This window comes from Canis lupus, chromosome 22, assembly GCF_003254725.2.
Source record: "Canis lupus dingo isolate Sandy chromosome 22, ASM325472v2, whole genome shotgun sequence".
NCBI lineage: Eukaryota > Metazoa > Chordata > Mammalia > Carnivora > Canidae > Canis > Canis lupus.
This window is the reverse complement of record NC_064264.1, coordinates 3073547-3088303: the sequence shown is the minus strand read 5'-3', so window position 1 is coordinate 3088303 and position 14757 is coordinate 3073547. Positions and strand designations below refer to the sequence as shown.

At 33.4% G+C, this 14757-nt stretch overlaps 1 protein-coding gene and 1 long non-coding RNA gene across 5 annotated transcripts in view; one reads left to right on the top strand and one right to left on the bottom strand.

The window, feature by feature from the left end:
• Positions 1-14757, top strand: part of RB1 (RB transcriptional corepressor 1) — a 145340-nt gene that overhangs the window by 44040 nt on the left and 86543 nt on the right. For all 4 annotated transcript variants that reach the window (XM_025478314.3, XM_049099222.1, XM_049099220.1 and 1 more), the window contains 5 exons: positions 4287-4397; positions 6796-6938; positions 9094-9171; positions 11825-11934; positions 12853-12930. In XM_025478314.3, coding sequence (XP_025334099.3) covers positions 4287-4397; positions 6796-6938; positions 9094-9171; positions 11825-11934; positions 12853-12930 — 520 coding nt within the window. The remainder of the gene's footprint in view (positions 1-4286; positions 4398-6795; positions 6939-9093; positions 9172-11824; positions 11935-12852; positions 12931-14757) is intronic.
• Positions 1-14757, bottom strand: part of LOC112678901 (uncharacterized) — a 72579-nt gene that overhangs the window by 43099 nt on the left and 14723 nt on the right. The window contains exons 3-4 of the long non-coding RNA XR_003147968.3: positions 9125-9186; positions 6811-6875 (exon numbers count right to left, since the gene is read on the bottom strand). This is a non-coding gene — a long non-coding RNA (uncharacterized LOC112678901). The remainder of the gene's footprint in view (positions 1-6810; positions 6876-9124; positions 9187-14757) is intronic.

Below are 14757 nucleotides of genomic sequence, written 5' to 3'. Positions count from 1 at the left end.
CTCTTCTTATTAAAATGATACATATTCATGATACATAATTCAAGTAATAAATTATTTTATATAGTTTTACTCAAACTTTACAGAAGAAAATAACAAGAGAAATGGGAGGAATTACTTAAATTTAGATCAGTGTTTTGTCACTTAAACAGTATTATTTCCTAGAATATTTTTCTAAGATTATGAAAAAGCATTACTAAAAAAATTAAGGTTAGAATCTTTATTGTATTTAGGTTTATGTTTTGACATAAAGCAATTTATATTAATCTGCTTTGAAGAAAAAGACTGTTAGTACAGTATTACCACTCTTCCTGTTACCTCTCCATCCCCCACTTTCAGATTTGCTTATTATCATTACATTACCAATGATAATGACATTTATATTCCATTCTATAATTATAATTACCTGTTTAGTCTCACTTCTGTATATCATTGGATTCTAAGCTTATCACCACTCGTCTATTATAACTTCTCCATTTCTGAGTTCTTTATTTTGATTCATCTTTAGCTGGCTGGTTTTTACCAAGAAGGAATTTTTCAAAAAAAGGTTTTGGGCGCTATATTCCCTGTATTTGTCATGTTTATGAATCATGTCTGTAGTCTTTATACTTGAAGGACCACTAGGCTGTCTATGCTATTCTTGTGTCATACGAGTTTTCCTCAGGACACTGTTTTATGGCATTGAACATTGCTGTTGAGAAATAGGAGACTAGCTTTAATTTTCCACCTCACTCACTTTCTGAGTACTTGATTTTTTTTTAAATTTGAGGCTCAGTATCTTAACTAGAATAGCTCTTGATTTTATTATTCCATATTTTTCTTCTAACACGGTACCTCTGTTTAAACTGCAGGTTCTGCTCTTCATTTCAAAAAACTCTTAACACTGCATTTTAAAATATGTTCTTTTTTTAAAAATTTTATTTATTTATTCATGAGAGACAGAGAGACAGAGACAGAGAGGCAGAGACACAGGCCAAGGGAAAAGTAGGCTCCATGCAGGGAGCCCGACGTGGGATTCGATCCCGGGTCTCCAGGGTCAGGCCGTGGGCTGAAGTCCACGCTAAACTGCTGAGCCACCCGGGCTGCCCCTAAAATATTGTTCTATTCAGTTAGGTATTATTCTGTTACGTTTCAGGAACTTAACTATCTTATGTTGGATTGTTTTTGTCCTCCATATTTACTTTCTTTTCCCTTATTATTCTGTTCTTTGGTCTTTTTCTTATTTATGAACTGTTTCTGTCTCAAGCCTTTCTTCTGTTTTGAGTTAAACTATATTTTAATGGTGTTACTTGGTTCTCCGTTTTTCCTTAGCTTTTTGTTGTTTTTATACAGTTCGTTTTTTATTTCTTAGTGCAAGGAGTCCTAGGGCATTTTCTTCTGATAGATTATCTTCTAGATTGCGTTCTTTCTCTGACTTTTTCCTTTTGTATGTTGTGACTCTATATTTTCTTTTCTGTAGTATGTTTGCATAATCGCTGTGCTTCTCGCCTACTCCCTTCTCCCCATGTTACTCCCTCCCCCCATGTTATGTGGGCAGCCCTGACCTGATTACTTTCTCTACTGTGGTTGGTGTGTGATGTTCTGTTTTCTCTGATGTAGTGTGAATAAATCTCTTTTCACTCACTTTGCATTTTTATCTTTGGCTGATTGTGTTTTCTAAAGAGCTACAAAATGAGTACAGCCTTTTTTTTTTTTTTAAGATTATATTTATTTGACAGAGAGCACAAGCAGGGGGGAGGGAGAGGGAGAAGCAGACTCCCCACTGAGCAGGGAGCCCGAGGGAGGGGGGGCTCGATCCCAGGATCCCAGAATCATGACCTGAGCTGAAGGCAGATGCTTAACTGACTGAGCGACCCAGGCACCCCTGCATGTACAGGCTTTTTATTATACTTTTAGTCAGAAGTTGAGAGAGAAAGTGGAGAATTCATCTGGAATGATATGAGTCTGTCGTTCTAAGATTTTTGTTAAAATGAACTCTAAAATAGAACACTTCTAGTGATAATTACATCCTGTTTCCATAGTGGGATTGTGTTGGGATTTGGATTGGTCCCCAGTTCAGCATTGCACACTAGAATCTCTGTGTTTGTCAGAAAGTTAGCTTTTGTTTATTTCTTCTGCTTTACCTTATCCCATCATTAGCAATTTCTACTCCCTCCAAGTTAGAAGAGAAGGTGAGGATACTCTGAATCAATAGCTCTCAAATTTGATGTTGTTACTGTCACTTAGTACATTTTTTTCATTTTATTTAATTGGGTATTGGAGGACAATTCTTTGCTATGACTTTACCCTACTATTTTTAACTCCCAAGTCCTTAATCATTCTTTACCTCTGTGGTATTTCTTAATAATTTCTAAGTCTATTACAAATATGTTTGCAGTATACATATGGATCCTAAAAAACCTACCTGATGCAGGGTTATCTGTTTTCTCACATAATTTCTATACTTTCAGTATTTGTTTGGATTATTAATGGATGAGCAATTAGATACCAAGAAAATAGTGAGCCAAATTAAACTTCTTTTAAAAATATTACACAGGGGGGATCCCTGGGTGGCGCAGCGGTTTGGCGCCTGCCTTTGGCCCAGGGCACGATCCTGGAGACCCGGGATCGAGTCCCACGTCGGGCTCCAGTGCATGGAGCCTGCTTCTCCCTCTGCCTGTGTCTCTGCCTCTCTCTCTCTCTCTGTGACTATCATAAATAAATTAAAAAAATAAAATCTTTAAAAAAAAAAAAATATTACACAGGGGCAGGCCCGGTGGTTCAGCGGTTTAGCACCACCTGCAGCCTAGGGCGTGATCCTGGAGACCCAGGATCGAGTCCCGTGTCGGGTTCCCTGCATGGAGCCCGCTTCTCCCTCTGCCTGTGTCTCTGCCTGTCTCTCTCTCTCTCTCTCTGAATGAATAAATAAATAAATCTTTAAAAAAATATATTACACAAAAAAATAAAATAAAAATATTACACAGCATAGAGCAACAAGTAAATATATCATCGCTGTATTTGATCATGATTTGCATACCTACCCTATTTTTTTCCTCAGGTATTATAGGCAATTATTTCCTTAAGCTTTCTAGTTGTGTATTTATTGTATTAACTTTATAGGATTTTGTGCTAAATAATTACTTTATAGATGACTTTTCAGTTATATGCTAATTTTGTTTTTTGATTGTTAGCTCATTATGGCTTTGGTTATTGTAATATTTTGGAAGGGGTTAAAATAAAAAATATGAAGCTTCATAAATAAATAGAACTAAAGCTTACCATGTATCATACTTAAAAATTATTTTCAGGGGCAGCCCAGGTGGCTCAGTGGTTGAGCATCTGCCTTCAGCCCCAGGACGTGATCCTGGAGACCTGGGATCGAGTCCCATTCCGGGCTCCCTGCATGGAGCCTGCTTCTCCCTCTGCCTCTCTCTCTGTCTCTCATGAATAAATAAATAAAATCTTTAAAAAAATTATTTTCAGAAATAATAAATTCCATAGCTCTTACCAAAACTGGAAATAAGTTTAAAAAAAGCAAAGACTGGGGATCCCTTGGTGGTTCAGTGGTTGAGGGTCTGCCTTGGTGGTTCAGTGGTTGAGGTGGTTCAGTGGTTGTGATCCTGAAGTCCCGGGATCGAGTCCCACGTTGGACTCCCTGCATGGAGCCTGCTTCTCCCTCTGCCTGTGTCTCTGCCTCTTTCTCTCTCTCTCTGTGTGTCTCTCATGAATAAATAAAAATAAAATATTTTAAAAAATAAAAATTAAAAAAAATAAAGCAAAAACTGGGATGCCTGGGTGACTCAACGGTTGAACATCTGCCTTCGGCTCAGGTCGTGACCTTTGGGTCCTAGAATCGGGTCCCACATAGGGCTCCCTGCATGAAACCTGCTTCTCCCTCTGCCTTTGTCTCTGCCTCTCTCTGTGTCTCTCATGAATAAATAAATAAAATCTTATTTTTATTTTTTCTTAAGGAAAAAATAAAAATAAGCAAAAACCAAAATGAATGTAGACATAGGGCATGAACTATAATAATAATAATAATAATAATAGCTAGATGTAAAATTCTCATAGTGGATTTATGCTTCATTTATAATTTCATAAGTTCATATATCTGTATGTGTATTTTTATATATTTCAAATCTGAGTTCTTGCAAAACAAAAAAAAATTTTAAGTTCTTTAACATGCCTCTAGCGATTCTGGAACAAATCAATATGTGCATATTCCCATACCCACAATTCTCCCTGACTTAAACATCTCAATCTCAATCTCTAATCTGTTACTTTACATTATAAACCTCTTTTATTTTCAGGGGAAGTGTTACAAATGGAGGATGATCTCGTCATCTCATTTCAGTTAATGCTCTGTGTCCTTGACTATTTTATTAAACTCTCACCTCCTGCATTGCTTAAAGAACCATACAGTAAGTATTGTACATAATTTATGCATCTCCTACATCATCACCCAACAATTGTTTATTTAATGTTGACTAGGACCAAAACATGCTTCTAGAGCTGAAGGGATGATAAAAAATAAATCAAACATGGACTCTGCCCTCAAGTAGTATGAGATATAATAGTAGAGATAAAACAAGTAAGGTAGTCATCAGTAAGTAGTCTGGGCCAAAGTACATTAATACTATGAGAGTTCAGGAAGTGTGGAAGATTTTTAGCTGGAGAAGACCAAGGAAGATCATATAAAAGAGGTGGATTTGAACTGAGTGTTGAAGAGTAGATAGCATTTGGGTGTTAGGGGAAGTTGTGGTAGGATATTCTCAGTAAAGAGGAAGTTAAGAGGTAAGACAGAGATAGGAGTGAAACTTCATGAGAAAGAGTAGTTCATTCTGCAGGAGGAGATTACCTAATTTGTGTTATTGGATGCTACGATTATTATGTGACTAAATTTTTTTTTTTTTGCATGTGAATTGTAATTGATCTACCTTATTGGGTCATGAGGTGGGAAGTGTTTTTAAATGAAAGTAACTGTTACTAAAAAAACTGAAACATAAAAAATAAAAAAACAACTGTTGCTGGAATAGAATAGCGTTAAGGAAAGATGAGTATATTCCTCTTAAAATGGCATTGTTTCTTTTGGTGGCATCAACAGTAGAATTTCAAAATCACTTATACTACAGAGAAATGTAAAAAGTAAAGCTGAACTGATCCGTTGGTCCTAAAATGATTAAAGTATTAATAATACTAAAAATAATAGAGGACAATTCAAAACATGAAGTCTCAGTGTTTTTGGAAATGCCTGAAAAGCTGAAGCCTAATTAATCTTCTTGAACAATAACCTCATGAAAAAATGAAGTCTGGAGCAGAATTTTGAAAATGTGTTGAATATGGTTTGACAGAAAAAGGTCAGTAGCAGAAACCACATACAAAACAGGAGAAAAAAAATAGAAAACAAATATATTTTAAAAATTTCTGAGTCTGTCAAGATGATATTTTTTCTCTCACTTTTTTTTTCATTGTTACAAATTTAGTAAGTTGATGTCAGATATTATTTTAGGTTGACAGGCTTTGTTCTTTCGGATTATTCGAAAGTACATTTTAATTCTCTAAGTGCTGTCTTAAAGAGAAACCAGGATAAGGTGATAAATTGAATAAGGTAAACTTTTAATTAACTTTTTATTATGGAGAATTTCAAGTGAATATAAGAGTAGACAATAGTATAATAACCCCCATGTACTTAATTACCACCTTCAGCATATAACTTTGGTCAGTCTGTAGCCCCATCTGCTGTCCAGTTGCATTAACTATATTATTTTGAAGCACATGTTTGCCTACCATTTCATCCTTATAAATTTTAGTATGTACCTCAAAAACAGTCTTTTTAAAAAGCATAATAACTACCATTATCACACCTAAGAATCACTTAATAGTGTTTCCTAACTTAGTACTACCATATACCTAGTTAGTGTCCAGATTTTCAATTGTCTTATAAAAGTGATTTTAAAACTTTTTTATAGGTTGGCTAAATCAGAATTTAAATAAGATCTTTACCTTATGATTGGTTGATATACTTTGGAGACTTTTAAAAAACTTCCTTCTCCATTCATCTTTCTCTTTTTTTCCTTATAATTTATTTATTAAATAATTAGGTAGTTTATTCTGTGGAGTTTCTTGTGGTTTAATTTTTTCTGATTGCATCCTTTTATATAGTTTAGTGTGTTGCTGTATTCTGTAAATTGTTGGTCAGGCCTGGAGGCAGTTAATGATTTTCATATCTAGTCATCTGTTACCTCTTTAATAGCTGGATTCACTTTCAGTTTGAACTGGGAATGCTCAAAGTAATACAGGAGATTTTTTTAAATCACCCTTTATTATATTATAATATTTACGTACTTTTTTAAAAAAACATTATTTATTGTATTTGCTCAAACTTTAAAAAATTTATTTATTTTTATACTATGTCTAGCAGTTGAGTCCATAAATACTTATTCTTTTTAAGACTCTTCAAGATAGAAAAGATTTTTTCCTCTTTACAGACTGAGTATAGGATACATTTAGAATTAGTTTTTAAGTTGGCTGTTTCCCTTGCCTTCTCCATATTTGCCTATCAGGCTTTAAATATTTTATAGTTTCTTTTTTGGACTAGTTGGGGGTAGAAGAGAATAGGGATGCCAAAAACTATTATCAGTACATAACTTAAAATAGATATTCAATAAATAGATGAAACTGTTAGCCTTTTAATGAAGCCTAATAAATAAAAGTAGCAGAATGTTACTAAGATTATTTCTGATCTCCCAAGTTAGAATACTTCATTATTTTATACAGTGGAATGTACAATTGTTCTTATCTAATTTACCATTTTTACAGAAACAGCTGTAATACCTTTTAATGGTTCACCTCGAACACCAAGGCGAGGTCAGAACAGGAGTGCACGGATAGCAAAACAACTAGAAAATGATACAAGAATTATTGAAGTTCTCTGTAAAGAACATGAATGTAATATAGATGAGGTAATTTAACTTCATGATTTCTTTAAAATGAAGTAGATTTAGATGTAAGTTCTTCCTATCAGTATATACTTCTTTCATGACAAGCTTGCTTTTGTAATTAGTGCCAATTCTTTTGCAGCAAAATATTTAGAAAAAAATTTATTTTTCATATTCACTTACTTTGATTTTAAAGAGAGGTAGCTCCCTTACTCAGGAATCACTGAAAGATACATCATTATGGCAGTAGTTTTCAAATGAATTTGTTCTTTGATTCCTCTGTGGTTACTGATGATTCCTAATGTTTTAAAATACCCTGCTAAGAAAACCCTGGTGTTTTGGTTTAGTGATAAGTAATATCAACGTTAAATTTCTGTTCAGCCTACACGCCCTTTCCAAATATTACAGTAGATGTTAAAGGCTGGTAGAAAATACACATGAACACCCTGGAATCGCTTATCTTGTTCGTAGAATCTGGAGTGTTGGAATTGGAAGGAATCCTAGGAATCATGTACTCAGCCTCCTTGTAGTAATGAGTCAATGAGCTTCTAGAGACTGATAGCTAATTACTAACAGGGCTAGACTTTGGGAAACCTGCTACCAGTTGTTCCTTTCCGTCTGCTATGCTGTTTCTCTCCTAGGTTGTTATATTGCCCACAGTTCACTACCACCAGATAGTTGTATGAGATGTCGCTTCTTTGAAATTTTTCTGTCAACTCTGGGAAAGAATGGAGTATGATCTCAAAATCTAGTTTAAGAAGTATTGGAGTGGTTTATCGGGCTATCTTAATGTTAGCACTGTGCCTTTTGTTTATTTTAATAAAGGTATAGCTATACACCTATGGTTATAGATTTATCAGCTTTATACTTCTATATTTATTTTTTTACTTTTCTATAATGACAATCTTTGCTAATAAGCTGAAAAATGTAGTTGAAATATTTTTTTTAATCCAGTCTATTGCTAACTCCCTCAAGATAATGAATATATATAAATGCAGTTTTCTAATTCCTGGTTATTAATCCTCTGGCTTTCAAAACTACTTATTAAATTTCATTTCTAAAATCAGGCCTAAGCCATTTAAAATTTTTTCATTTTAAATAACTTTTTGTAATTTAGAATATAGGAATGATTTTTAAAGTACAGCTGATTAAAAACTTTGGTAGTATTTGATATTAATTGACACTTGATTATTTAGATATAGCATTTTTAGTTATATAACTATTGGTTAGTTACATTTATGGCTATATAATTATTGGTTAGTTAACACTAAATGGTTAAGTAGAAATACCCACTTTGTAAATACTCAAGTTAAATGGGAGTTAATCAGAAAACAAAATTAGTATTACAGAAGTCTAATTCTTGCAATATATTTATGAGGTTGAAGATATAAACTGATATTATTTCCACCTTAATAAATGTAGGCCTCAAATTTGTAAAAGGAAGTGAAAATAAGTGGTTTAAAATTTTGTAACACACACACACACAATTTTGTAACACATTGCCAGTATAGCAATTTTTAGCCAGGAATGTGACTCAGGTTTCCTGATTACAGCCTTTATTATCCGTGTTAAATAAATGTAGGGTGCTTTTGTATGAAACTGCATCATTCTACAAAATATTGTTATTTGATTTTGAATTGAATTACTGGGTATTCTTTAGTGTGTGAAATTATTTTCTGGTGAAACAGGTTATTCTCCTGAATTTATGCTAAAATAATTGACTTGATATTTCCTAAGCTAGCTATCAGATGATGAGTGTGAAGTGGCCTAAAAATATGCTTTAGGAAGAAATCGGAAACAGTCTATAGAAGAGTCTTGCCTGTGATGATAAATTGGGTTTAATTCTAGCTCTCCCCATTCCTAGCTGTATAACTTTGGTCAAGTTGCTTAATTTTTTCAAGCCATCTTTTCATCATCTTTTAAATATAGAATATTGAAGTTGGTTTCAATGGATTTTCTTCTTATAAATCCTATTTCATTAACAATTCTCTACTCCCATTCTAAGACTTGAAATCTGCCTCACATAATTAAAAAGTAAATAATTGAGTTATAAACAAGCATCGTTAGGTTCAATGTATGTCATTGATCAGTAGTCAGTTAACACTTTCATTTTAGTGTTAATAATGACAGATTAAGTTTTTTTATTTTAATGGCTATGTTGTAACTTTATCTTTTTCAGGTGAAAAATGTTTATTTCAAAAATTTCATACCTTTTATGAATTCTCTTGGAATTGTAGCTTCTAATGGACTTCCAGAGGTAATCTGAAAGAAACTTAATTAGTAAAAAGTTAATGCGTTTTGGGAGGGAGAAGTAGCTAATTTCTTAAAATTATTTTTTATTAAATTTTTTTTTCTCAAGAAAAGAAACCTAAGTAGAATTTTGGTGAACTAACTTTATATAAGTAATAGAAAAACTTTTTGAATATATATATATATATATATATATTCAGATATATAAATAAGCACCATTTGTAATTTGCACTAGGAATTGATTTCTACTGAAATTTTTCAAAAATCTTAGTGTAGGTTTTTGAATTTCTGAATGCCATTATAGTTAAGTATAACAAAATATGCACAAATTTGATTCTAGTTTGGTACACATCCTTAAGCATAGGTAGGATCCATGGATTGATGCCCTCAACATGATTGGCATTACTGTATTGTGGAGCATCTCTTTTGAATATTTTAAACTACTTAAAGATAAATTCTGTTGAAATAGCTGTGATTATATTGCAGAAATGTTTTACCTTAGTGGTATGCCATCCATCTGTCTCTTTTCACATTTTGCCTCAAATGTCTTGCTCTTCAATGAGAACAGAACAACTGAGAACTTTTTGTGGTAAGATGAAGTATGTGGAGAAAAGGATGCTTAGATAAATGATGAAGAACAAGTACTCAGGGATAAACCACTGTTTTAGAAGCACCTGGCATTAGTTACCAAGACCAAAAGACATGAAGTCGGTTAGTCTGCTGATTCTGTGACCCAATTTGGTGGCTAGTCCTTGAATTAATAAACTTATTCATCCAACAGTTATTTATTGAGTGCTTAATATATGCCAGGCATTGTGCTAGATATTATTCATAAGAGATTTAACTCAGTCACTGTCATTAAGGTGGTAGTGGGAGAAAGACACAGAAATGGGACACTACAGGAGTCTGCACGAGTCTGATAGAAGTATGAACAAATCGCTGTGATATCTCAGAGGAGGCCATCTAATCCGAAGTGGGGCAGATCAGTTTTGTGGAAAACTTTGGAGGTGTAATTTCTCAGCTGAGTAGCTTTATGAGAAATGACATTTCTAGTATTAGAAATTAATAGATTCAAAGGGACAGTGATATGTGATAGTGTGGTCTCTTCAGTGAACTCCAACTAATTCACTAAGATTGGGATGCAGGGCAGAAGACTGGTAAGATAAACTAGAGACAAGAAAAGAGGCCAAGTGTATTATGGAGTTTTCTTATCTACTGATGTACCAAAAAAAAAAAAAATAGGCTGTTCACAACTGTAAAGAATCTTGGGGACACATTGTAATTTTTCTTCTTTTAGAGTGGATTAGTTTTATTAGAAATCTTTTTTTTTTTTTTTTTTTTTTTTAATTTTTATTTATTTATGATAGTCACAGAGAGAGAGAGAGAGGCAGAGACACAGGCAGAGGGAGAAGCAGGCTCCATGCACTGGGAGCCCGACGTGGGATTCGATCCCGGGTCTCCAGGATCACGCCCTGGGCCAAAGGCAGGCGCCAAACCGCTGCGCCACCCAGGGATCCCAGTTTTATTAGAAATCTTAAGATAAACTTTACATTTACACTAGCACTTTTCATATAGCATTAATAGCTGCCAGTCAAATAAGTGATTGATAATTAGTGCTTCACTAAGATCAGGCAGGAACAATGATTAAACTTAATCAACATGAATAACTGTTCTACCTAAAAACCTTAAATAGACAAAAAATTTACATTTAACTAGATTTCTTCCTGCCACTCGTTTTGAAATACAATTTGAGTTCTCTAAGGTTAGAAACACTCAGACTTTAAAAGTCATAGCAGAAGTCTGCCAAATATAGTTGTCCACTGGGCATTCGTTTTAAAATTATGATTAGAAAATTATGAATCAGAACTTGTGATAGAATTACAGATTCTAGCAAATGAAGAAGTATCTGAGATTAGAAGTACATTGTGCAAATGTGTTAATTGGGCTAATACTCTTGCCCAAGATACTTAACTAAAGGAAGTTAGAGTGCATCAAAGGATTTAGAAAAGGTAAGCAGAATATATAATCAAGAGGATTTGTTACTTTTGAAAAATATTTTTAGGGCAGCCCCGGTGGCGCAGCGGTTTAGTGCCGCCTGCAGCCTAAGGCATGATCCTGGAGACCTTGGATCAAGTCCCATGTCAGGCTCTCTGCATGGAGCCTGCTTCTCCCTCTGCCTGTGTCTATGCCTCTCTCTCTCTCTCTCTCTCTCTCTCTCTCTCTGTCTTTATGAATAAATAAATAAATAATTAAAAAAAATAAAAAAAAACAAAAATATTTTTAGATTGATAAGCATAGTGGAGGATTAACAGTGAGGGATGTGTAGGATGTTTGGAGGATCTTGACAATTAAGTGGTTATAATATCACCTATTTTTGTCTTACTGAGAGTCTATCTCAGTACTGTTTTGTGTTATTGGTGGTCATTGTCTACATAAAATTCTAATGAATGAGGTGCATGCATAAAATCTGTTTTAAATTGGAGTTAAAAAATAGGAAAGTTTTAATGTCACTTAGATATGCTTTATTTTTATTGCATGTGAACTGTGTATATTATAAAAGTAAGTATGTACAAAGATTTCTTTACATCTGTACTTCTGTGGATTGGAAAATGTAATGATACAAAAAGATTAATTAATCATCAGTTTTTTTTTTTTTTGAGGTGGAAAGTCTCTCTAGACAATATGAAGAGATTTACCTTAAAAACAAAGATTTTGATGCAAGATTATTTCTGGATCATGATAAAACTCTTCAGATTGATCCTACAGACAGGTACTTTTTCTTTTTTTTTCCCTGGCGATAGGTTCATTTTAATATAGATAGATTACATAGGTTTTTGTTTAACTTCATCATCTTTAAATTTCATTTATAATAAGTTACTTCACATGCCTTTCTGTAAAGCTAATAATAAGGTAAACAGTATTCTAAGCATATAATGTACTAATAAATAGAGAATTTCTCTGAATTGTTCTCTATAGCAACTTTTTTTTTATTAAGCTGAATATAATTTTAAAACATATACTAAAAGAAAATTGTTGCAGTAATTTACTTAAGTGGTAGTCTCTTTCTTTGGCCTCACGCTTTTTTTTTTTAAACTATTATTTTCTTGTTTTTTTTTTTTAAATGTTAATATGAAAGTGTATTCTCTTGAATTATGTATAATTATAAAGTAGGAATGATTAAGAGTAATTACAAAAAATTCAAATGATTATAAGTATATTTAATTTTATGTCTTTACCATAAAATCCTTTAATTTGTAACTGAAAATATATACAATTTGTTGGTTAAACACAAAATGTTTTTAAAATGTTATTATTTAAGTCAAAGTAAAGTTTTTGGAAGGCATAATGATTGAACACCTCAAGCTTTGATATTTCTAAATACTGAACAGTTTGGTTTGTAATGCCATCTAACATCTAGAGATAGCATCTAACTTTCATTTTTAAAAATTTGTTAATGATTGGTGCACCTGTTTTTCATAAACCTAGTGGAAGAAACCCAATTTAAAAACAATGGTGAAAAGTGTAAAATTTATTTATTTAAGCAGCTTTTGAATCATCTGTTTTCCTATCACCTGTGTAATTGACTTAAGATTTTGTATGATGGTATGAGGCAACAAGTAAAATATACTGCTTTTTTGGCTCAGATTGTGCATTTTCAATCTGAATGACTTTGTTTGTCATTATATAGTTTTGAAATGCAGAGAACACCACAAAAAAGTAACTCTGATGAAGAGGTAAATGTGATTCTTCCACAGACTCCAGTTAGGTATGAATTTTCTTACTTTTGATTTTCATTATAATTATTTATTCAATGCCTTATAGTACTTTGGGTTTGTTCATTTGTTCTGTTATATATTTGTATGTACATGCAACAAATATATATTGAGTGCTCTTTGTCTGCCAGATATTTTACTAGTTGTTGAGGATATGATTGTTAAACCTAGTTCTGTCTGTACTTAAGGAATATAACCTAGAATGGGAATGTGCTCCATCTCAGTAAATAAAAAAAGAAAAGATACATCACTCTTTGCTCTGCATGCAACGTAGAAGGATTGGAACCCTTTTAATGTCCTTTTCCTCACTTTCCACATTTATAAAGTCTTATTGAATCTACCTTTAAAATACCTCTAGTCCATCTCCTATCCTCCATTTGCACTCTTCACCACATTTGTCCAGAATCTCTTTCTCTTTGTTTTGGATTTCTTGCAGTAGCCTACTAACTGATCTTGCTACATCTACTCTCCTCGCTGTTCCCCTCTCCTCACCACCAAATATATTCTCCATAGAGCCCCAGAATAATTTTCTAGAAATGTAGGTCAGATCATGTTTACCCTGCTTTTAAAACTTTTGACTGCTTCCTTTTGCATTTGAAATACACACTGGTTCACAGTGCCTACAAGACCTTATATGACTGAGCTACTGTTGCCTCTAACCTCATCTTGTTTCCCTGCTCATTATGTACTGGCCAGTTTCCTGAATGCTCGAAGCTCTTCTTTTGTACTTGAGGACCTTCACACTTGCTTTTCCCTCTTCTTGAAACTCTTCCTTCTTTTTTTTGTTTCTGTTATTACCAACAACTACTCTTCCTTTAGGTTCAGCACAAATATTCCTTTTTAAAAGATTTCTCTCTGAGGTATTTTTCTTTATTCTTCTTTCTCATAGTATACTGTTCTAGTCCTTCATAGTGTATATCATAATTTGTAATTAAAAATTAATTTGTGTGTTTGCCTGTTTTTGCCAGTACCCATAATAGCCTTTAAGGTTGATACCATGTGGACCATGACTTTTTTGTTCAACATTTAATAGTACCTAGGGTAATACATGGTTCATAGTAGGCAATCAGTAATATTTTTCAAATGATTATGCAGACATAAAGATACAATTCTGTGTAAGTGTAAAGTAGAGTAATAAACTTTTGACAAACTAATGAGATGGCATAGGAAGGACTTTATTGAACTGAATTTTGAAACAGACACAGGAGATTGGCATTTTAGGGAGTAGGAATAGCATGTGCAAAGGCATGGAAATATAAAACAATGATGTGTCTGGGGAATGATTAGCAGCTCTGTACTAACTCACTCAATGGCAGGATGAAATGACAGGAGTGGAGGTGAATACTAGATCCTGAAGGGGACTTATATGCCATGCTGATAAGTTTGGACTTCAGCTTGTGCACGATTTGGCCTTTCGCCATACACAGGTGTTAAATTGGAGTAAGGATAAAATTAGAGTTGATTTTTGAAAGTTTATGTGGTAGTAGTTTGTGAGGGGATGGACTGAGGAGGACATGGTGAGAAATAGACCTGTCAGTCTGTCACAATAGTTCTTAACCAACCAAGGGCGCAAATTAGAGTAACCTAAGGAGGTGGTTTTTTTCCAAACTATACATGCCTAGCTAGACCCTACTACCATATACATAGTCAGAATCCTTGGAATGCTCTATTGTAGTGATTTAGTTGAGAAATGCTGAAGATCTGAACTGGGAACAAGAATAGATTTGATAAATATTTGATGAATTCATATTTAGAATATTATTTGTGAGGCATTATGGGACATGAAGAAGTACTAAGTAGTAGGACATAAGGATTTTACA